This window comes from Zootoca vivipara, chromosome Z2 (assembly GCF_965207765.1).
Source record: "Zootoca vivipara chromosome Z2, rZooViv2.hap1.1, whole genome shotgun sequence".
Classification (NCBI taxonomy): Eukaryota; Metazoa; Chordata; class Lepidosauria; order Squamata; family Lacertidae; genus Zootoca; species Zootoca vivipara.
The window spans coordinates 31,499,545-31,523,477 of NC_142585.1; the positions used below are offsets into that span (position 1 = coordinate 31,499,545).

General features: G+C 49.1%; 1 protein-coding gene across 1 annotated transcript; it reads left to right on the forward strand.

Moving 5' to 3' along the window:
- The first annotated feature begins 3,987 nt into the window (after positions 1-3,987).
- On the forward strand, positions 3,988-20,079 carry CNGA2 (cyclic nucleotide gated channel subunit alpha 2). Its single transcript, XM_035112388.3, has 7 exons — positions 3,988-4,121; positions 8,357-8,514; positions 11,188-11,286; positions 12,758-12,925; positions 14,470-14,577; positions 15,576-15,682; positions 16,278-20,079. The coding sequence occupies exons 2-7, from the start codon at positions 8,399-8,401 to the stop codon at positions 17,687-17,689; spliced, it is 2,010 nt and encodes a 669-aa protein (XP_034968279.1). The 5' UTR covers positions 3,988-4,121; positions 8,357-8,398; the 3' UTR covers positions 17,690-20,079.
- The last annotated feature ends 3,854 nt before the right edge of the window (positions 20,080-23,933 follow it).

The following is a 23,933-nucleotide window of genomic DNA, read 5'->3' on the forward strand; positions in this document are numbered from 1 at the left end:
CTTCTGTCTCTGTCTCTCTCTCTCTCTCTCTGTGTGTGTGTGATGAAAAGGAGGGGTGGGGTCGGAAGAAGGTCTGTTTCTTCTCTGGGCTCCTATTGTGCCCACAGTCATTGGCATCAGAGGGAGAGACAAATGCCTTAGCCTCCCAGCTGTCCACAAAGTACAGCAGGGCATGCTTGGCAAGGAAATTGGGCACCTCTGCAACCTTGCAAAATGATTCAAAGTTTAGAGTGAGACAGTGGCCAAAATAATTAACAGAGCAGGAAATAACCTGAGAGAAATGCAAGCTGCAAAAGTCCACTGGCTCTTCAAGATGGTCTGATGAAATTGAATCCTCCATAAATGCAACATCCCTTATATCTTGGGGGGTTGGGGGGTGGAATCCCATCCAGAGGGAGAGAGAGGCAGGTCATACACACAGGGGAAACTTTTAGCAGTCAGTGGTGGGGTGTGTGTGGTTATCATTGCTTTGCCTTGGAAAGGGAATAGGTGTGAATTGGAAGGGCTTTATCTTGAGTTCCAGTCAGGCAGATTTAACTAGAGTGTTGGTGGTAGTGCTTCAGACATGGCCTGTCCATATGTGGAACAATGGTATCTTGGCATGAGGAAATGGGAGGGAAGAGATACAGGCAGGATTTGGGCCAGGCATTGTGACTCTGGTCTTTTTACACTGAACCCCAGTTGCTGGAAACCACAGGAGGGAAGAAGGCTCTTGTGCTCATGTGCTTCTCCCTGGTTTTCCACAGACATCTGTTTGGCCACTGTGAGAACAGGGTGCTGGCCTAGACAGACCATTGTCTGAGTCAGCAGGCTCTCCTCATCTCCCTGTTCACCCAGCTTGGAAAGATGCTTTTGCAACTTCTCCCACCCTGAGCAAACTGGCACCATCAGTGAATGTGGCCACCTCAATGCTCATCCCTAACTCCTGGTCACTGGTGAACAAGGCAAAAAAGCACAAGGGCTTTCTCCTTAACCTATACATGGTAGACCCCACTTCTTGCATCCCTGGGTTGGGTGATGATTGTCCGTTTGTTGTTTCTGCCTCTCTGGCCCCTTCCACCATGAAGAGCATTTTGGCCCTTTGCTCTGCCCCCTGGACTGACAGAGCCCACCTCACTAACCCTTGGGGTGGTGTGTTTATTTGTTGCCAAAGGATGCGCATTTCAGAGAAGACATGAGTACCGCAAGGTGGTTGCTTGAAGGGGTAGGGTGGACTCTCCAGTAAGTCTCTGACTGTCGCTAACATCAGGCAAAGTGAGAACAGCACCTTTTCAGGACTGGGGGTGTTGCGCCCCCACTTCCTGTGATTCTGCTGGGAACAATCCGGCCAAAGGGAAGCCGGGCTGGGTCTCTATGGGGAAAAGAAGCACAGAAGCTGGGGGGGGGAGGAGGGAGAAGAGACCATGCTCCTTTTAGGTAGGTAGGCTGGCAGCCACCTGCACATTTCTGAACAGAAGTGGGGGTGCAAGGGAAGGCCTAAAGGTGAGCTGCTCGTCATGCCCTGAAACAGCATACTTGTCCTCCCTGAGTGAGCTGGCTGGTGCATGCCTCAGTTTGCCCTCTGTAATCCCCTCTGTTTATTTAGCCAATCTGAGAAGCAACAAGCATGTTTAACATTCTCATGCTGCCCTTCCTTCAGCTGGCATTTTGCCTGAGCTGCCACTGCCACTCACTTTCATCTTTCCCCAGGAGAGGAGGGTTGTTGTGTGTTCGGGAGTATGTTTTGCAACAGAAGAGCACCAGGAGGCCAGAGGCACACTTCAAAGGAGTGGCAACCAGAGGGCAGCTACTGCTGCTCCAGCCTAGGATTCCTCTGCCATCTGCCGCACAGATTGAGGAGCTCCTTTGCAGCAAACAGCAAGCCCTGGGGGGAGGAGGAAGATGGAGGTGGGTGTAGGGGTCTTCCTCCAGCAGCCTTGGAACTGGGCTCTGAGTCTACCACATAACTGCAGGTTCAGTTCCAGACCACCAGAGTAAAGCAAATATCACAGTGGGCTGTGGGCTTTCTTTCCCTGGAAGCAACTGGGCTGCCTTCAGCTGCACCTGCGTCCAAGAAAGGAGCAATATCTGTGAAGCACAATCTCTTAGCCAAACCTACCTCACAGGGTTGTTAGGAAGATAAAATAGGGAGTGGGAAGCCACGTGCTCCCCCTTGAGCTTCTTTGAGGAAAAGGGAGATACAAATATGGTATGCATGTGTGTATTTATACACATATATATGGATATATGGGACGTGAGTGGCGCTGTGGTCTAAACCACGGGGTGAGCTCCCGTTGCTCGGTCCCTGCTCCTGCCAACCTAGCAGTTCAAAAGCATGAAGTGCAAGTAGATAAATAGGTAGCGCTCCACTGGGAAGGTAAACGGCATTTCTGTGCGCTGCTCTGGTTCACAAGAAGCAGCTTAGTCATGCTGGCTACATGGCACGGAAGCTGTACACTGGCTCCCTCGGTCAGTAAAGCGAGATGAGCATCACAACCCCAGAACTGTCTGCGAGTGAACCTAACAGTCAGGGGTCCCTTTACCTTTTTACAGTCATACCTTAGTTTAAGTATGCCTCGGTTTGAGTATTTTCAGTTTAAGTACTCCGCGGACCTGTCTGGAATGGATTAATCCACTTTCCATTACTTTCAATGGGAAAGTTCGCTTCAGGTTAAGTACGGACTTCCGGAACCAATTACACTCATACCTTAGGTTAAGTACGCTTCAGGTTGAGTACTCCGCGGACCCGTCTGGAACAGATTAATCCACTTTCCATTACTTTCAATGGGAAAGTGCACTTCAGGTTAAGTACGCTTCAGGTTAAGTACAGACTTCCGGAACAAATTGTGTTTGTAAACCGAGGTACCACTGTATATGGATATATACAAACACATGCCTATTTGCAACAATTACAGATGGTTTGCAGTGATAATTTTACTCAAAGGATAGCTTGGTATAGCATGAGACTATTAATTCCTAGTTCATGGGTTCGAGCCCAAAATGGGACAAAAGATTCCTGCATTGCAGGGGGTTGGACTAGAGGTGCCTCATGATCTCTTCCAACTCTATGATTCTTAAGAGGGGCATGTGTGTGCCAGAGAGGATGTTTCTTACCAGGTGATGCCTTCTGCCACACATAGACCCATCATCTAGGAAAAAACAAATGAATGCTTTTGGCTTCAGGGTTGACTAACTGATCAATTAATCAAACAGAAACTCAAACAAGGGAATCCCTCCTAAGATTTATTTAGTCAAATGACAGCCCTAAACGTAACCTGACGACATTAGCTATCAAAGGATTTTGGAAACTGCCACTGCAAAACAGATGATTTGCGCCCCCCCCCCAGCACCTGCCTTCAATCCTTGAGCACGTTCCTGCATTTCTGGCTCACGCTCCCATTCTGAAAGAAGAGGGGCTGCACTTTTGCTAGCTGAATAATAGGTCCATCTTTTGGAGCATTGGTCCAGTTCACTAAACTACCCAGCCCTTATCAAATAAGCTCCGTAGGGAGGCAGCAGTGTGGGTTCTGGAACAGCTGTAGTGTAAAAGGGATCCTTCCTTTGGGACTGGCTGCCTTGCTGAACTGAAGTCAGAGGAAGGGTTAACCGGCTGAGGCAAGAGGCGAGGAAGAGCCTCTTTCATCCCTTAGGCATAAAGGGTTGTGGAGCACACCTTTGCTCAGAGTTGGAGGCATGTGCGCTGCAGCAAGAAGTGCAGGTAAACTGGCTCCTAGATGTATGCTTTGGCTTGCAGTTTAGTTGGTTAGGCCCCTGTGCTGCTATGGCCAGCAAGCTCTATGTGGTGTGTGTGTGTGTGTGTGTGTGTGTGTGTGTCTGCTCCTTCATGCCACAGACCATGTTGGCATCAGCTTATTTTCTGCCATCCCAGCCTGCTGAAGAAGACCCTCCAAACTCCTTGGGATGACTCCTGGATGATCCCAGCAACCTCCTGAAGGAACAGAGCTAGAGTGACACTCACCACTTACGCCGAAGGGTTGCAAAAGAAAACCGAGGCCCAGAGAGTGGGGTTGCTCTGCGCTCCCACCAATGCTCATAGAATCCAGCTGCCAGTCCTGCTGCCTTGCCCTGTTCTCATGCTGGGTTTGGCCCTGAGACAGAACCGTGTGCAGGACCCCTGACTAGTGAGTAAAAGTGTGCTTGGGGAGAGGGGGTGACCAAACCCTTCCTGCCCTAGACGGGGGTGTGGTGTTAGTGTGTCCTCCTCTTTGCACTGGGGTGCTTTGCAGTAGCTATGAGTTTTGTCATGCCTTTCTTGATGCTTCCTGTTTCCTCCCACGAGGGCCACCTTTTAGAGCCACCTTGTCATGGGGTGGGGGAGAGGTATTAATTCCATTCCTAGCTGGCTGTTGGACAGTTTCTGTACAAACAAATGCAGTCAGTGTGCATGTGTGTGTTTCCATGGGGCCTTTCATCTTCTGCACATGCCAGGAAACAGTTTTCTGTTACACATGGCAAAGAGACATAGAGAGAGGGGATCCAATAATCTGGAAATAAATAACAACCAACCAGTCAATAATGTCTACTCAATAATGCTGGCAAGGTTTTGTTAGTTAGTAGTTAACCGGGCGACAGTCACCAGCTGACAAGCCTCTTTCCTTCTCTCTTCGGCTTCCAACTGACTTCTTCCTGCTTCCGCAACAGACTCTTCCAACTGCCCCGGAATGTCCTGAGTGCAGGTGTTGAGTGACATCCTAGTAGGGTGTGTAGAGGGCATCTCTCACTCACACACACGTTGCCTTGTGCCTCCTGTTGTCGAGTGTGGGCCTCCTTCCTGGCTCCTTGCTGAGAACCCCTACTTTACAGGACTACCTCTGTCTAGAAGGCACAAGGGAGAAGGTGATGAGGACTTCTAGTATGTCACATAACCAGAGCTGATCTTGTGTATGTGTGTGTGTATGGGGCAGGGGACACTCTCTGTGACCCTCTTCCTTCCCCCGCTTCAGCTTCAATCCCTGCTTGTTGTCTGGAGCTACTCCCACCTCCCCAAAAGGCAGGACTAGCTCAATTGAGATTCATCCAGTACCACCAAACCCTGCCCTCCCCCCAGTGTTTTGGTAAAGCACGCAGGAAGTGCAACCTGAGCAACAGATGAAGTGAGAGGCTTGGAGATCTGCCCTTCGAAAGCTGAGGGGTGCTTTGCATTTGTCCCCCTCTCCGTACCCAACTCAACACTACTGTCTGTTACATTATGAACCGACTTGGGTAAGTGAAGAGATCGGAACACCCTTTTGCTCATGCTGGGAGCCCAAGTCTTGGGATCTATATAGGCATAACAATTGGGGGTTCCTAATGCACCCATGAAATCAATCTGACAAAAGGGCACCAAAAGGCCTGAGGGAAGGAGGAGGGAAAGGCTTGGTGGTATCCTAGTCAGGGTGGTATCCAGACAGCTGTGACGTTGAGGTGGGCCTGAGAGCTGAATGGAGTTTAGTGACTATGGTCGCTGGGCTTCAACTGGCCCAGTTGCCCTCTCTTAAGCTACTGCTGCTGTGAACCCTAATAATAATAATAATAATAATAATAATAATAATAATAATAATGCAGTGGTACCTCTACTTACGAATAACTCTAGTTACGAATGTTTCTACTTACGAATGGAGCTCCGTCCGCCATCTTGGATGCGGTTTAGATTTTTTCTACTTACGAATTTGTAGATAGGGTTGCTTCTACTTACGAATTTTTTCTCCTACTGCAATTCTATGGGATTCGACTTACAATTTTTTTCGACTTACGAATGTGCATTTGGAACACATTAAATTCATAAGTAGAGGTACCACTGTAGTAGTAGTACCGTAATAATAATAATAATAATAATAATAATAATAATAATAGTAATAGTAATAGTAATAATAATAATATATTATTTATACCCTGCCCATCTGGCTGGGTTTCCCTAGCCACTCTGGGCGGCTTACAACAGAAAAATGAAATAAAATAATCTATTAAACATAAAAAGCCTCCCTAAACAGGGCTGCCTTCAGATGTCTTCTAAAAATCTGGTAGCTGTTTTTTTCTTTGACATCTGATGGGAGGGCGTTCCACAGGGCAGGCGCCACCACCGAGAAGGCCCTCTGCCTGGTTCCCTGCAACTTGGCTTCTCGCAATGAGGGAACTGCCAGAAGGCCCTCGGTACTGGACTTCAGTGTCCAGGCAGAACGATGGGGGTGGAGACGCTCCTTCAGGTATACTGGACCGAGGCCATTTAGGGCTTTAAAGGTCAGCACCAACACTTTGAACTGTGCTCAGAAACGTTATGTGGTTATAACTGGTGGTATCCCACCCCCAATCCAAGACCCATCACTCAAGTAACAATTTGAGTTTTTGGTGCAAAGTAAACCACAAGTTAGGCACTGTGCATGTATTACCATTAGCCTACCATGGGATTTGATTGTTTACATTTGCTGAAATAAGCACAGTAATTGACAACCAGAGTTAACAAGGGAGGATTAATCAGTTGCAAAAAATTTGGCACTTTAAGTATGCTATAGCAACAGTTAATACCTGCCATGCAAAAGTCTACCAGAAGCGCCCCCCCCCCACAGTTATAGTGGTTTCCTTTGTCAACAGATATTTGCCATTTCCATCTCTCTCTTCTCACCCATTGTAAAGTCTAGAATGAACAACACTCTTCCCCAGTGCCTCCCACCCCCCACCCATCTGCCAGGGTTCTCATTACGGTACTACTGTGGACCTATTGAGAATGGCTAGGAGAGCACCTCACACCTGTTGTTAGGGAAGGGCTTATGCTGATGTGGTTGCCTTGGCAACAGTGACAAAGATGAAAGCCTCTGGGAGAAGCCTTGAATAATAACATGGAGGGACCACATGGGAGACAAAGCGGGTGTGGAAGGCAGGGGACAGAGAGTTTAAAGAGTGGAGAAATAGAGCATGAAGCAGAATTCCCTTGTACACTATAGAATTCAAATGAAAGTTTCAAGCATTTATGCATGTACTCAGTTCACATTAGCAGAGTCTGGAAACAGTGGCAAAAACTGACATTTTAAAATGAAGCTTTCATTTCTCTTTATTGTAATTGAGAAGCAGATGAATCACATCTCTGTCATGCTGTTGAGAAACTGAAAATGGGGATTGGCCACCTCAAGCAGTCGGCCTATTTGGGACAGCTAATCAGTCCTTGAAGGCTGTTGGCTGACACCTGATCTTCATCCCCTCGGTGATTGGAAAGAAGCTGAGGGGGCCACAGATCACTAAAGATGGCAGGTGGGCATTTGCCAAATTTCCGGGTTCCAGAGGGAACCTGTGCCTGGCTTGGGAGAATTCACTCTTCCAAGATAAAGGTCGCCCATCTGATGGGGACCCTGGGAGCTCCTGAGCAGAGCCAGAAAGCAAATCATGGCAGGAAGACTAAGCAGAGGGGCCTTTTGTCTCTGTGAGTTGGAGGGAACAGTGCCTGGTGGTACATATGTGGTTGGTGTCTTTCCTCCAACCATGGGCCTAGCCAAGGGGCAGGCAGGGAGGAGCAGCTGCCCTCCCCTAAATCAAGTAAAACAATAGAAATACTTAACTACCTGACCAATCACAATGGTTCTGTCCCCCCCCCCAAAAAAAACAAAAATTCTGGCTACACAGTCACTGCAGCAATAAGCAATCTCTAAACTGAACATACCAAAACAGGGAACATAAGCATCAAAATCCTATAAAATTCCAGCAAACTAATGGGTAAAATTACAAAAGCATGGGAAAATGGCAGCAAAACATTAAAAAGCTGACTACAATGTGATCTAAAAACTTCCTCTGGAGTTGGGGAAAACTTGCCTTGGAATGCACTGTTCTCTCAACTGATACAGTGCTCATTAAATATTAAGTATGCTGGGCTCCTCTTAAGTCTAGTGGCATTTTCCCTGATCGGTAGTATACTTTCCAGCTGACATCCCCAGGCCTACCTGGAAATGCTGCTATGTGGGGGGGGGGGGTTGAACCTGTGACCTTCTGCAAAGAAAGCAGATGCTCTACCCTTGAGCCATGGTGCTTCCCTGTACAGATCAGCTGAAGAGGGGGTTAGTGCCCCTGTCCCTCACCAAATGATGTTACAACCTCTCAGGCCCCTTCCATGCTGTGTCTATGTTCTTATTTGTTTTAATTTAGCAGCTGGCACCAAAATCAGTGGGGCTTTTATGGGCTAGGAAAATGTACTTGGATGGTGGGAGGGGATGAGTGAGCTCTCTAGGCCAGCTGGCAAGCCCCACCTTAAGCCGAGGAGGAGCTCCCTAGTGGTCTCTGTTTGCACTGGGGCAGCATCTATTCCCCACAACTTGTTGGAAGAAAGCAACATGAAGAGGTCTTGTTCCCAGGATCTTTCCTGGGTATTCGTTCTTGTCTGTGTTTTCTGGCACAGGTTCCTCTCCCTCCTGCCGCTGCTGCCTTCTGTGCATGGAGAATGATGGAGAAAACCAACGGTCTAAAGGCTTCCCCTGCCAACCACCAGCCACAGGAACCCATGAAAACTACTTCCAATGGGGATCCAGAGAGAAAGGAGCTCAGCAACCACAGCAGGTAACTGTCACAGCAGGTGGCCTTGAGGTCTGCTGCAGGGGGTTCCTGGCCCAAGAGCCAGCTTGTCACTGGATACCAGGGTTGTCTTAATCATATCCAGCGCCGTGGAGCAGAAGGGGCAGGGGGCGACATTCTCGGCGCCCCTCCCCCTGCGCTGGGCAGCTCGAGGCTTGCTTGCCGCGCGGGCTTCCTCAGGAGTCCCGCTACTGCCGCAGGGCGGGCAGGAGGGAGAAGGGCACCTCATAGCTTTGTGCACTGCATCTGCCTCCTTGGAAACGAGAGAGCGCGGCTGGCCGTAGGAAGAACCACCCCCCCCAGCATGCCCTCGCCTCACAGCTGTTCCTAGTCGGTCCTGGACTCCCATAGCTGTCAACTTTTGGATTTGAAAATAAGGGATCAGCAGCCTCACTTGTCCCGGGGACAGTCTACGGCAGGCATCCCCAAACTGCAGCCCTCCAGATGTTTTGGCCTACAATTCCCACGATCCCTAGCTAACAGGACCAGTGGTTGGGGGAGATGGGAATTGTAGTCCAAAACATCTGGAGGGCCCAAGTTTGGGGATGCCTGGTCTATGGTATATCTAACAATCCAGGATAGCAGCGGGAAACGGCTCTGGAATAAGGGAATTTCCAACAAAAAAAGGGAAAGTTGACAGCGGTGGCTTGGAATAAGGGAGTTTCCCGCAAAAAAGGGAGGGTTGACAGCATAGCTGCCAAATTTTCCCTTTTCTTGCGAGGAAGCCTATTCAGCATAAGGGAAAATCCCTTTAAAAAAGGGATAGCTTGGCAGCTATGGTTGACAGCTATGCTCCCACTGCTGGGCGCTCCTGATGGGCGGGTGCCATGGTGCAGGGTGCCACTAAACCTAATGGGTAAGACGGCTCTGCTGGATACCCAGTGTTGGTGTGTGTGTAAGAGAAAGGCACCCAAAACATGCTCTTCAATAATTGGTTGCTGCATAGCCATATAGAGCTTGTCTGAGGCCCAGGGCAGGGTTCTTGTTCTTGGCTTAATTGTGTAAGTCTGCCAGGCCCTTGGCAGGGACCCCAGCTGTTTTAGCCCTCCAAGGCCTGGGGCAAGTGAATCAGGTTGTCCATCCCCCTGAAAGGGGAATGTTGCCTAGCATAACTGTGGCTAAAGGAGGAGGGGAAGCCTTTCGGGGTCACTTGGGAAGGAGTTCAGGGATGAGAGCAAATGGTCCTTCCTGGTGAGACTGGAGGCCCGGGAAAAGTTTCCTCCATGGGTGAATTCACAACTCTGAGTTCCAATAGGAAACACACTTTTAGAGCATGGTGCTAATGATGCCAACGTTGTGGGTTCAATCCCCATATGAGCCAAGAGGTCTGACGCCTGCACTGCATGGGGTTGGACTAGATGACCCTCAGAGTGGCTTCCAACTCTACATTTCTATGAATCTATGATTCTGAAAATGTATTGGGACCCTCCACAGCTGGGCCTTTGTGAAGCAGCCCTTTCAGATCCCACCCCCATTTCTCAAGCAAATGCTTGACTTCTCTGCATCTCAGCATGGTGTGCTCTGGAATAAGGGTGGCTGGGACAGGCGAGAGAAGATCTGATTTTTGTCTCCCCTAGGTTCTCCTTGCAGCCAGCAGGGATAGGATCTCAGGGATAAGACTCCACCTTGTGGTCAAGGCAGGAAGTAGGCCAGCGATGGGCAACCTTTTGAGCTTGGTGTGTCAAAATTCGCCAAAAAACCGAGCATAACTCGGGTGGTGTGTCACTTCGAGAAAAAAACCATAATTTCGCGATATTTATAGTTTAAACAACAAAAATGTATAATTGTAATATATAACTGTATTTAATAAACCAAAAACCCCTTATTTATCACAAAGTGCCCAGAGTTGTTGATCTTTTTGGGGGGAGCTGCTGACCAAAGTTTTGGAGGTTTTTTTGGGGGTGCAAAAGTTGCTTTGAATTTTTTGGGGGGATGCCTCAAAGCTGCTATGCTTTTTTGGGGGGAAATAGAACAGAAATAAATGACGAATAATACATTCACTGGAACTAACACGCAGCACCGACATAGTCTGCCAAAGCGCCAAAAAAACCAGCACAGAACGGGTTAAAAACGGACGCTGTTACACCCAATCATAGTCTGCCAAAGCGCCAGAAAAAACAGCACAGAAGGGGTTAAAAAACCAATCTCTGGCTACCATCAACAAACAACAACAACAAAGGATCCGGGTGGAGACAAGCTGTAGCGTGAGGAGGAGTGGGAGAACAAATGTGTTTGGGGGGACCCACAACACACAACAACAGTGTGAATGGGCCAATGGGGCACGTGCCAGCAGTGAGGGCTCTGTGTGTCACCTCTGACACGCGTGTCATAGGTTCGCCATCACTGAAGTAGGCTGTTGCTCCCAAAGTCCTCCAGTTTGCTTTCCTGCCTATGTTGAGCACAGTCATGAATCAACTCCCCTAATGTGTGTGTGTGTGGGGGGGGGGCAATTCTCTAGCCAATATGAGAGTCATAACAACTCCCATGTCAATCAACTTGGATTGATGTGGAGTTCTTGCTTTGATGTGGGAAGGGAGCTTGAGGAGGAGGCAGTGGCATGGAGAGGGGCAGACCCCCTTATGAGGGGAGGGTGTTCCGCTCCATTCCCACCTCTGCTTGGCAGCTAAGGCTCATCCTTCCTACCTGGTCTCTCTACAGAGTGCCGTCAGTCAATGATGACACGTCCTCAGAACTGCAGCGTGTTGCCGCCTTGGATAATGTGGATGAGAAATCCAAGAAGACAGGGGGCCTCTCCAGGTACTCCTTATGGGGCTTCTTGTGGGGTTGATGAACCACAGCCAAGAGAAAGGGTCTCCTCTTCGGGCTTTGTGGTGGCCTTTGCAGTGGAGATGGAAAATGCAACAGGAGCCCATCACTCTGTGGAGGAGCAGTCTTTGGAAGTGGAGGGGGGGGGTGTCAGCCTGGATGGGTGTGGAGGTTGCGCTGAAATTGTGCCCATTGGCAAAACCAAAGAATAGTCTCCATGAGCTGCTCCGCTCTAGATGGGGATGTTACAAGAAAGGAGATTCCGACTCAACTCTATGAAGAACTTTCTGAGGGTAAGAGCCATTCAACAGTGGGACGGACTCCCTTAGATGACGGTGGACTCTCCATTCATTGGAGGTTTTAAACAGAGGTCAGAAGGCCATCTGCCAGGGATTCTTGTAGCTGTGACTCCTGCATTGCAGGGGGTTGAACTAGGTGGTCCCTGGGGATCCCTTCCAATTCTAAAATTCTATGATTTTATTATTTTGATTCATTACCCATAGCTGAGCTGGTGTTGCAAGACTTAGGAGCATAAGAGACTGTTGTATACTTAGGCAGAGCAGGATTAGTATGATCCAATCCTGTCTATGCACTGTTTCAGGCAGGGGTCCTTTCCCAGCCCCACCTCGTGATGCTGCTGGGGGTTGAAACTGGGGCCTTCTGCATGAAAAGCAGGTGTTCTGGCCACTGAGCTATGGCCCTTGCCCACAATTCCACCCTGCTATGGGTGCTCTTGAAAGCCCATAAGGGCTATTTGTGGAGATGGCCTCGAACGGGGCAGGAGTTTCAGGGGAGGCCCTACTAGCTGTTTCCCCTCCTAAGAAGTACTTGATTGAACAAGATGGGGAAGAGGATAACCCTCACAAGCCCCGAGGACTTTGTCTTCCTCTTTTGCTGATTCCCAGGAAAACTGATGACAGTGCTGGCCACTGACTTGGATGGCTCTAAAAGTGGATTGGACAGATTCATGGAGGAGGAGAGGGCTATCAATGGCGACTAGCCAGGATGGCTATACTCCAGTTGCACTGTTAAAGGCAAAAATGCACCTGAATCCCAGTTGCTGGAGACCACAGGAGAGGGGAGTGCTCTTGTGTTTGAATCCTGCTTGCAGATTTCCCATAACGGGCATTTGGCTGGCCACTGTGGGAAGAAGATGCTGGACTAGATGGGCCATTGGCCTGATCCAGCTACAGGGCTCTTTTGTTCCCTCCTGGCAGCTTGGAAGGAGTGAGATGCTTTAGCACCTAGATTAGGCACTTAGGGGGAAGCAATGGGCAGAGTGGGGCTGTGTAACTGCAGCTCAGAGGGTGGGGGGGAGAGAGAGAACTTGTACACTTCTCCTGCCCAGGGTGAATGTGAGGGGAGACTCCACCCCACTGCTCCACTGGAAATGTATGGGTGTCCTCTCCCCCCTCCCCCATTTGCTAAGCTTGACCCTTTCCCTTCTCTCTTCCCTTTCTAGGATAGCCCGCCTGGTGATGGTTATCCGGGGCTGGATCAATAAAAGCTTGAAAGAAGAAGAGGAGCGGACAGACTCCTTCCTGGAACGATTTCGAGGGCCAGATGTCAAGACTTTGGCAGTAGCTGCAGCAAGGGGTGATGGGTTTGATACCCATGACAGAAAGACAAAGTGAGACTCCTTCCTGGCTGGCTGGAGCTGCTGTGGGAGGCTCTGCATGGGCAAGGAGAGGAAATCATAGGCCACCACCTTCCCTCTTCTTCTCTCCCCCCGTATCTCCTTCTTCATCTTCCTCCTCCTCTTTCTTCTTTCTCCCCTCCTCCTACATCTTCCTCTTCTTCCTCCTCCTCCTCTTCTTCACTCTCTTCTTCTTCTTCTTCTTCTTCTTCTTCTTCTTCTTCTTCTTCTTCTTCTTCTTCTTCTTCTTCTTCTTCTTCTTCTTCTCCTCCTCCTCCTCCTCCTCCTCCTCCTCCTCCTCCTCCTCCTCCTCCTCCTCCTTCTCCTTCTCCTTCTCCTTCTCCTTCTCCTTCTCCTTCCTCTCCTCCTCCTCCTCCACCTCCTCCTCCTCCTCCTCCTCCTCCTCCTCCTCCTCCTCCTCCTCCTCCTCCTCCTCCTCCTCTTTTTCCTTTCTTTTCATCCTTCTCCTCCTCTTCTACTTCTTCCTCATCTCCCCCTCCTGCTTCTTTCCCCTTTTTCTCTTCCTTTTCTTTTTTCCTCCTCCACCATAATTAAGGGGCAGGCCTCATTGGTAAGGCTGGACCTTGCCATTAGGCATGGTAATTTGAGCAAAGAGGGAAGGGCAGGCTGCTGGAGAGTGAAAGAGAGCAGCAATGGTTCTGGGCTGTTGTGGCCCAGTGAGGCTTTTGCAAAACAGGAGCAGACAAGAGTGTCCAGGCCATTGTGTAAGGATGTTGTGCAAGTGCTGAGGTTGTTGGTCACTGTGGACAAGTCTGAGGAGAGGAACGGAGCATTCCTTTTCTTCCCATTCTACAATTTAGAAATAAAAATTGCCTGAATTTTTTTTGCCATACTTTGACAGCCTTCAAGGGATGCCAGCAAGACCATTCAGGGGACCGGGAGGTTGGGTTTGCTCTAGTAATTCTAGCAGCCTGGACCTCCTGCCTTCTCCCATCTAATGTCCTTTGAGCCAGCCCACCCCTTTCCCCTCCCATAAGGCCCAAGATGGGGTTGGACACCTCTGTAACAATCTGAGGTACTGAATGGAGACCTCAGAACACCTGGAATGGAGAGCAGGCAGCTCTTGAGGGGGGGGCGTTCCTTTGGGGCATCTTGTTGGCCACTGTAGAGAACAGTATGCTGAACTAGATGGGCCCTCTTTAGCCTGATCAGCATGCTTCAGGGTTCTTCTCATGTTCTCGCTGGGCAGCTTGGAAGGTATGAGACACTTCAGCAACAGGAAGGCTGATTGGACATTTGGATGGAAGGAAGGGGGTGGGCCTGGGGTGTTTACTTCTCAGTCACTGTGCTGTGGCCACCGGTCATCTGTCTGGGTAAAGGAGGTCTCTGTGCGCTCACTTAACCATATCAGTTTCATGTACTCCAAATCAGCCCCCCCCCAGTGTGAATTCATGCCTTAGCTGCAATTTAGACCAGGGATTTGAAGATTGCAGGCTTTCTCCACCACCATCTCCCCTCTAGGCCAGAGCCATTGAAGACTCATTGTGGCCACTGAAATGTTTTGCTTCTATCTGCAGGAAGAAATGGAAAGTCTTTGTGTTGAATCCCGCAGGGGACTGGTATTATCGATGGCTTATGGTCATTGCAGTGCCAGTCCTGTATAACTGGTGCACGTTGGTCGCACGGTGAGTCCTTGGAACCCATGTTGTTGTTGTTGGGGGCACAAGAGAAGGGGGGGTGCAGATTCCACCCAGAGCTCCTATCTGCACCGATCTGCAGAGCATGATGTGAGTCCTTGTGCCTCCTCTCCCCCCTGCCGTTTCTCTCCTGATCCTCTCCCCCAGAACTTCTCTTCCTAGGAGGAATGGATTTAACAAGCCTTAATTTGCTGGAGTTTCAGTAGTTACAGGGTTAACTCACTGCTGAAACTCTGGGAGGTCGCTTATGACACTTCCAGCACATTGAATTATTTATTAGTATTATTTTATTCATTTATTAAATTAGTATACCATCCTTCATTGGAAGATCGCAGGATGGTTCCCAACATAAAAAAATACAAAATGAGAACATGAATACACCCCCAAACATATTTAAAATGTCATAGAATGCTTAATAAGTCAAAGGCCTCGTTATAGAGAAACATTTTTGCCTGGTGCTTAAAGATATGTCATGAAGGCACCACGTGAGCTTTCCTGGGGAGATCATTCCACAAGCGGGGTGCCACCACCGAAAAGGCCTGCTGTCATGTTACTGCCCTCTAGAAACCTTGTGGAGGAGGCACATGAAGAAGGGCTTCTTGAGGTCCTTGATGCATAGTCCCTGCTCCAGGAAACCTGCTAGGGAAACACATGTGAGGCATTTTGAATTGAGCCTGGAAATGAATTGGCAGCCAGTGCAGTTGAGCCAGGAGCAGGGTAATATGTCCAAACCATCTTGCCCCAGTGAGTAACCTGGCTGCTGAATTCTGCACTTAGCTGAAGTTTCTGAACTGTCTTCAGAGGCAGCCCCACAAATAGCATGTTGCAATAATCTAACCTAGAGGTTACCAGAGCATAGACAACAGAAGTTAGGCTACCCCTGTCCAGATAGTGGTGCAGCTTGGCCTCCTTGCTTACCAATCAGCTGCCTGCGCCACCAGAGGGCTGCTGCCTTCTAATTGTCTCTCTCACCCTCCTCACCACAGGGCCTGTTTCAACGACCTTCAAAGGAAGTACTGGATCTGGTGGCTAGTTCTAGACTACCTCGCAGATAGCATCTACATCACAGACATTGTCATCCGCTTTCACACAGGTGAGGGTGCTGTGTGGGGAGGAGCCTGTCTCAGCCTTCCTCTCACTATGTTGGTTAAGGATTCCACCTCCAGCCCTTGTGAGACAGAAAATGGCCCCAATAAAGCAAATCTTATTAACAGCAGTTCTGAAAAATAGAGTTCCCCAATGAAAGATTTATCAGCCTTCACTGCTGCATAATTTCCCTAAAATTACCCACCTGGGCAACAATATTCAGGTCTGGCAAAAGCCTCTGTCTTGATATCATCTTGAGCTAATGAATGATCTGAATGCTGCTGGGTGGGTGGGAGGAGTGCTCTCCCACTATCTGGGGCTGGGACATCTTTTCAACAATCACCACCCACCCTACAAGCTCACCACTCCAAGGATGGGAGGCCTGTTTTGCTTGGAATCCTGTGTGCTGTAAGTCCTTCCCGCTCTCCACAATGCTTCTACTACCTGGCTCTAGTTGGATTACGAGGCTGGAGATGGGTGAAATCCAAGGCATGTGGAATGAACAGATTGGATGGAAATAAACACATCACCATATCTGCAGTGACAGCACTAGGCAAAGATTTTGCTGTGTTTTAATGCCTCACACTGTGTTTCCCTGGCAGGTTTCCTGGAGCAGGGATTACTCGTCAAGGACCTCAAGAAGCTGCGTGATAAGTACATTGCCACCATGCAGTTCAAGCTGGATGTCCTCTCTGTTTTGCCCACTGACTTTGCCTACTTTGCCGTCGGCTTAAACCGCCCCGAGTTGCGCTTCAACCGGCTGCTGCATTTCCCCCGCATGTTTGAGTTCTTTGACCGGACAGAGACACGGACCAGCTACCCAAACATCTTCCGAATCTGCAACCTGGTGATGTACATCTTGGTCATCATCCACTGGAATGCCTGCATTTACTATGCTATCTCTAAGGCCATTGGCTTTGGAGAGGACACCTGGGTGTATCCCAACATCTCAGACCCAGAGTTTGGTTATTTGACAAGGGAGTACATCTACTGCCTCTATTGGTCCACACTGACTTTGACTACCATCGGGGAGACCCCTCCGCCTGTACGTGATGAAGAGTATCTCTTCGTCATCTTTGACTTCCTGATTGGTGTCCTCATCTTTGCTACCATTGTGGGAAATGTGGGCTCCATGATCTCCAACATGAACGCCACCAGGGCAGAGTTTCAGGCCAAGATTGATGCAGTCAAGCATTACATGCAGTTCCGCAAAGTGAGCAAGGACATGGAGGCCAAGGTGATCAAGTGGTTTGACTACCTCTGGACCAATAAGAAAACTGTGGAGGAGTGGGAGGTCCTGAAGAACCTGCCTGACAAGCTGCGGGCAGAGATAGCCATCAACGTTCACCTGGAGACGCTGAAGAAAGTGAGGATCTTCCAGGACTGTGAGGCTGGGCTTCTGGTGGAGCTGGTGCTCAAGCTCCGCCCCCAGGTATTCAGCCCTGGAGACTATATTTGCCGGAAGGGGGACATTGGCAAGGAGATGTATATCATCAAGGAAGGGAAGCTGGCTGTTGTGGCAGATGATGGCGTGACACAGTATGCTATGCTCACATCAGGCTGCTGCTTTGGGGAGATCAGCATCCTCAACATCAAAGGAAGCAAAATGGGGAACCGGAGGACGGCAAATATCCGGAGCATTGGCTATTCCGATCTCTTCTGCCTGTCTAAGGAGGACCTCATGGAAGCAGTGACAGAGTATCCAGATGCCAAGAAAGTCCTGGAGGAGCGTGGACGAGAGATCCTCACCAAAGAAGGTCTGTTAGATGAAGAAACTGCAGCAGAGGGCATGGAAAGTATGGATGTGGGGCAAAAGCTGAGCAGGCTGGAGGCCAGCTTGGACATGCTGAATGCCCGGTTCTCCCGCCTCCTGGCTGAGTATGATGCTGCCCAGATGAAGCTCAAGCAGCGTGTCACCTCCCTGGAGACCAAAGTGAAGCAAGACCAGCAGGATGACTTCTTCTCTGATGATTCCATTAGCCCATCCACAGAAGAGGGGAAAGCCAAACCTTAACCTACTGTGCTGCCATCTGGATTTGAGGCAGCAGCATTTCCTTGCATCTGATGCCCACCCAGACTGCCTTGCAGTAACCCTGTCTCCACCAAACTACTGCTCCCTAGCTGAAACTTTCTCTCTCTGTAGCCCATTCCCAGCTGTATGTTCCTGGTGACTATCACCAGGGTCCCTTTAAGTCTCTCTTGAACTGCTTTGAGAAGGTCAGATACCCTCCATTTCTTTCCTCAAGTTGCATGTTCCTCCTCCCACCCTCTCCCCCAAATGGGCCAAATAGCACTGCCTCTGGCAGGTGCTTATTTGGAACATTCCCATCAAGTAACCCACTACAGTGGACCACATTACCTGCTCACAATCTTATTTTGACAACTACTTTTGTGAAATTCTCTAAGCCGGTCCAAGTCCTTCCTGTTCGTGGAGCACATTCAGAGAAAGCCTCTCCCTGTGAGCTGACCATGCTCCCTAAGTCTGCATAGAGGGCAAAGGAAGGGGATGTGTGCACTTTGGTGTGTGGGCTGTTGGTGTTTGCTAGGGCCTGAACCCACCTGCTTCAGTGAGGATTATAAGATTTTGGAAATGTGTTACTTGAAGATTGCTTGTATGCCTGCAATCCTGCCATCCCACACAAGCTCTTTAGCCCTGGTTCTGCTGCCTGGCTGCTCAAGCGGGCAGTGCTGTCTCATTCAGTCTCGTTCCCTTTCTGCTCTTTGAGGCTTTTAAGGTCCCTCCTGGCTGAGTTTCCCCCTCAGTTCTTGAAGACGTACTGCTCCTTCTGCATCGACTTTAGAGCATCGACTGCATCGACTTTAGGACCCCACAATTGTCCAGGGAATGTGGTTGAGCCCAACACAAATTCTGACCCTGGAACCTATCCCAGAAATGCTGGAGAGGAAAATCTCCTTGCATTTCACATGAAGGATTAAGCTGAAGTGGCTGTCCCATGTGTGCTGAGTAGAAATGGCCAGCTGAACATCAGGACAAACTTGGTTGAGGCCCTACCCCTCTTTCTGGTTTAACCCACCAATATCCCTTGGGTAATGCACAATAGCTCTGCCATTCTCAGGGAAACACCACCACCCCTGCAGCTCTCTCCCTTGTCCATTCCTCTCTTGCCTCAGTTCATGACTGAGCCAGTTTACACAGAACAAGGAACTTTGGACCCAAAGGCTGTTTACTTGCCCAAAACTCAGATTTCAGTTTTGGAACCCTCTTGTCAATTTCCATTTTTATGCACCAAAAGAAAATGGGCCACTTTCCTCAAGGTTAGTTGTGGAGGAGGAGTATGCTTAGCCAAAGGGCTTCTATCAAGTTTTGACTGGGTTTGCTCAGATCCTGCTTCGAACCATGAATTCCTCCAGATCCATTTCTGTAATGAAACAGAAGCTCACAAGAATTTGGGGTGGAGCTGCTGGGTATGGAAGCAGGACCCACCACTCAAAAAGCCCACAATGCTTCCAGTGTGTGTCTGGCAGGCACATGACTTGATGTGGACTCTACACATCTGAGCCAAGGAAGCCACAACTGACAGGCGTCCTGTGGGGCACGTTACACATCTTCAAAATAAAGAACTCAGATGTGAGCAGCCAGTGGGTTTAGCAGATGGGTTGCATAGGTGCCTCCCTGCTCTCTCTCCCCCCCCCCCCCGGTTTCCTGGCTGCTCTGGTTGGACTACGCAGACTGTGACTCTTTTACCCTGGGGCTTTGGGTCTGCTCAAGCTAATGTTCCATGAGCTTATTTACTTAACAAACAAATTGCCCTGCAGCTCTCCTTGCAGTGTGTGTGTGTGTCTAGCAATGTTACATAGCAGCAGCAGCAGCAGCAGCAGCAGCAGCAGCAGCAGCAGCAGCAGCAGCAGCAGCAGCAGCAGCAGCAGCAGCAATACATTCTTTTCCAGATCCCACAAACCTCTGGCTTCCCAACTGCAAATGGTGAGCCACAAGGGGGTGCTGTGTACAGTGGAATGAATTGCAGTCCTGCCTGGCTCAGCCTGCTTGGAATGGAGACACACTGAATGTGGGAGCATCTCTCAAGCGGAAACCCAGAGCAGAGAGGCCCAGCTTTTCCCCTGGAGCCAGAAGCAAATCTTCTCTTTGGAAATCAAACCCTGTTGTGCCGGAAGGCCTGGTGAGCTGGTCTGCTCATCCAATCCATGTGCTGTTGCATTCATTTTCCTTTGGGAGGGAGTCTGCATGCAAATGACTTGTGGGTCAGCATGAATTTCACAGACCCTCAGGCTTCTGAAGTGCCTATTGCATTGCCCCCCAACTGTTCCTGAACCTATCCCAGGGAAGGAGGGCTCATTTCAAGATGTCACACACATTAATACTTTTTATAAAGAGTTTCCCTGCTGAGGCTACTCATTAGTTATAAATATGGTTGCTAAAACTCATCTTTTGTCATTTTGTATCTTATGTTTCATGTGAGGAAGGGATGGTGTGACAGTGGCTCCCTTCTTGCTCATGGCAGGGTCCTGTTCCACTGGGATCCTTTGTCTCCTTCCCCCTAACCCTTCTGATCCCACAGTGGTGTAGCATGGGGTGTTTGTGCAAGGGGCACTGTGACCGTGGGTGCAGAATTCTGATGGGGTCCAACTCAACACCCCCACAACAGGTTCCCTCACTGAGGCTGCATGGCTGCATGGCTGAAATTCAGATTGTGGTCTGCTAAGACCCCTAGATCCTATTCACATGCCCTACTGTCAAGCCAGTTGCCCCCCTTCCTATATTTGTGCAGCTGGTTATTCCTGCCAACATTTGTCCCTATTGAAATTGTGTTACTTTGTGTTACTTTGGGCCCAGTTCTCAAATCTATTAAGGTCATCTTGAATCTTGATTCTGTCTTCTGTGGCATTAGCTACCCCTCCCATTTTTGTGTCATCTGCAAATGACCCTGAATTAATACCCTGTTAATACACACAGAGCTGATGGCAAGAAGGGTGAGGATAGTTTTGGAGGTCATGTGTGACTGGAACCCCTTTGGGGGAAGGGCAGTGGGTGTAGACAGCTATGGAGTAAAATAAGGGTTGCAAAGGGCCCCTGTCACACATGACCACATGGTTGCCTGCCACTTGCTTTGTCATTACTGCTTACTGCTTGAGGCAAGCTGGGCATTTGACTCATTTTCTGTGTGAAAAATCCAGGATCCATGATGCACTTTGCTGCTGCTGAGACCACAACAAGTCAGTTTGTGTGGGGTGGAATGCAAGACCACAGATTCTGCTTAAGGGCAATCTGTGTACACAATGTTTTGCTTGTTTGTTTTTTTATAACAGAGAACCCTCAAGAGTGAGAGCTGTTTCAGCACTCTGGACAGCGGCTGCAGGGCTCATCTGCAGAGATACAATCCCAGGGAAACACGGAAGAGCTGATGATGAGGGTGACAGTGACAGCGTATGCATGCCTGCTCCTTGAAAAGCCTACCCAGCCCACTCTATTAACCTACTTGGGAAAATTCTAAACCTTTAAACCATTACTTGACAGAATTCAAAGCAGCCTGCCTGGTTTCTTATGGTGCTTGGAATTCAGAGGTTCCCAAATGCCCTAATGAAATTAAGGCTAGCATTTCAGTGGCAAATAAACAGACATTTGTGCTAATGTAGAGGACCTCAATAGGGAGACTCAGCATTGCTTGGGGGAAGCTCAGTCCCTGGGAGAAGCTGGAGGAGCATCTGGCATCCCTTGAGGGTCTTCCTGGTACTGGCTTCAGCCTCAAGAATCCTGTGACGAGGGCAAGATTGGAGGAAACCATGCAGCCAACTGCAGCAGCTGGAGAGCTCAGTGGCAAATTTCACCCAAGCCTTGAGGTCTGAAGCAGGAGGAAGAGGCCTCAAAGCATCCTTCGAGGTACCTCCCAGGCAGTCTTCTCAGATGAAAAAACTGTTTCCTTCAGGGAGTAGCTTTCCCACCCCAGCAGTATTTTCACTGTTGGAAATTGGCTTCTTTGGACAATGCTAGGTAAAATCCTAGCAACTGATTGGTTCAAAATTGGGAAAGGAGTACGACAAGGTTGTATATTGTCTCCCTGCTTATTTAACTTATATGCAGAATTCATCATGCGAAAGGCTGGACTAGATGAATCCCAAGCAGGAATTAAGATTGCCGGAAGAAATATCAACAACCTCAGATATGCAGATGACACAACCTTGATGGCAGAAAGTGAGGAGGAATTAAAGAACCTTTTAATGAGGGTGAAAGAGGAGAGCGCAAAATATGGTCTGAAGCTCAACATCAAAAAAACCAAGATCATGGCCACTGGTCCCATCACCTCCTGGCAAATAGAAGGGGAAGAAATGGAGGCAGTGAGAGATTTTACTTTCTTGGGCTCCTTGATCACTGCAGATGGTGACAGCAGTCACGAAATTAAAAGACGCATGCTTCTTGGGAGAAAAGCAATGACAAACCTAGACAGCATCTTAAAAAGCAGAGACATCACCTTGCCGACAAAGGTCCGTATAGTTAAAGCTATGGTTTTCCCAGTAGTGATGTATGGAAGTGAGAGCTGGACCATAAAGAAGGCTGATCGCCGAAGAATTGATGCTTTTGAATTATGGTGCTGGAGGAGACTCTTGAGAGTCCCATGGACTGCTAGAAGATCAAACCTATCAATTCTTAAGGAAATCAGCCCTGAGTGCTCCCTGGAAGGACAGATCGTGAAGCTGAGGCTCCAATACTTTGGCCACCTCATGAGAAGAGAAGAATCCTTGGAAAAGACCCTGATGTTGGGAAAGATTGAGGGCACTAGGAGAAGGGGACGACAGAGGACAAGATGGTTGGACAGTGTTCTCGAAGCTACGAACATGAGTTTGACCAAACTACGGGAGGCAGTGCAAGACAGGAGTGCCTGGCGTGCTATGGTCCATGGGGTCACGAAGAGTCGGACACGACTAAACGACTAAACAACAAACAACAGGTAAAATCCTTGGGGCAGTTTATTTCCAAAAGGACACCTGCTGCCCTAGCCCCACTCATATACTTCACTGCTAGGTCTCTGCATATATCTGCATGCCTTTCATTAGTGTGGGAAAATACTATTTGCTATCCTCATAAATCTATCCTGCAAAAGCTGAAATCCAGGTGCAAGGAAATACTCATGATTTGTCACATGGAGAAGCAAGCCAGGAACTTGAACACATGCTCAAATTATCCATTTGTTCCTGGACACACCAGCCCCAAACACCACCCTCCCTCCTCCCCTGACACTAGCATTTACTCCAAAGTAATGCGATTCTGATTCCAATCCACCAAAGCCAAGGGAAATCAGACAGAAGGTTGTGGATAGCATCTGACACAACAACCTTTACTGCTGCCAATTTGGCTTCCCTGCTTCTGAACTCTAAGTGCTGTTTGGGGGGTTTAAATGAAGCCATTAGTGGTTGGTTTGGGGTTCCTTCTAATTAATCCATGTTTCAAGCTCTGCAGCCAAATCAAAGAGTTATGGATGCTCAGATATGAGATGGAGGCCTCCCTCTGAAGGGAAAGAAGGAAGGAATATCAGCCTAACCATCATGGGAAAGGCTCTTCCCAGAGCCAAAGAGTACAGTAATCAGCTAGACTTCAGCAAGAACAGCACCCAAGCTTGAGACTCCCAAAAATGTGTGAGGGTGAGAATGTAGGGTTCCAGGATTTCAGACAGGGGCCCTTTCCCAGTGTCGCCTGACAATGCTGCTGAGGGGTTGAGCTTGGGACCTTCAGCATGCAAAGCAGGTGCTTTGACCACTAAGCTGTGGCTCTTGCCCACAATTCCACCCCACCAGGGGTGCTCTTGCAAGAAGCCTATAAAGGGCCATTTGTTGAGCTGGCCCAGAAGTAGGAGAAGTTCCAGGGGGAGGCCCTGCTACCTGTGACTGCTGCACTGGGGGTGGGGGTGTCATAGCATACAATAAAATAATTGTAGATTTGGGAGGGACCCTGAGTGTCATCTAGTAAGTCCAACTGCCTGTAATGAAGGAATCTCAGCTAAAGTATCCCTGAAAGATAGCCACCCAACCTCTGCTTGAAAACCTCCAAGGAAGGAGAGTCCACCATCTCCCAAGGGTGTCTGTTCTACTATTGAACAGTTCTTACTGTTAGAAAGTTCTTCCAGCTGTTCCGTCAGTGTGTGTGTGTGTGTGTGTGTGTGTGTGTGTGTGTAAGTTGAATCCATTGGTTCGGATCCTACCCTCTGGAGCAGGAGAAAACAAGCTTGCTCCATCTTGCATATGACCAGGGGCGTGCCTAAGGGTTGGTCAGATTGGCCCCCACCAAG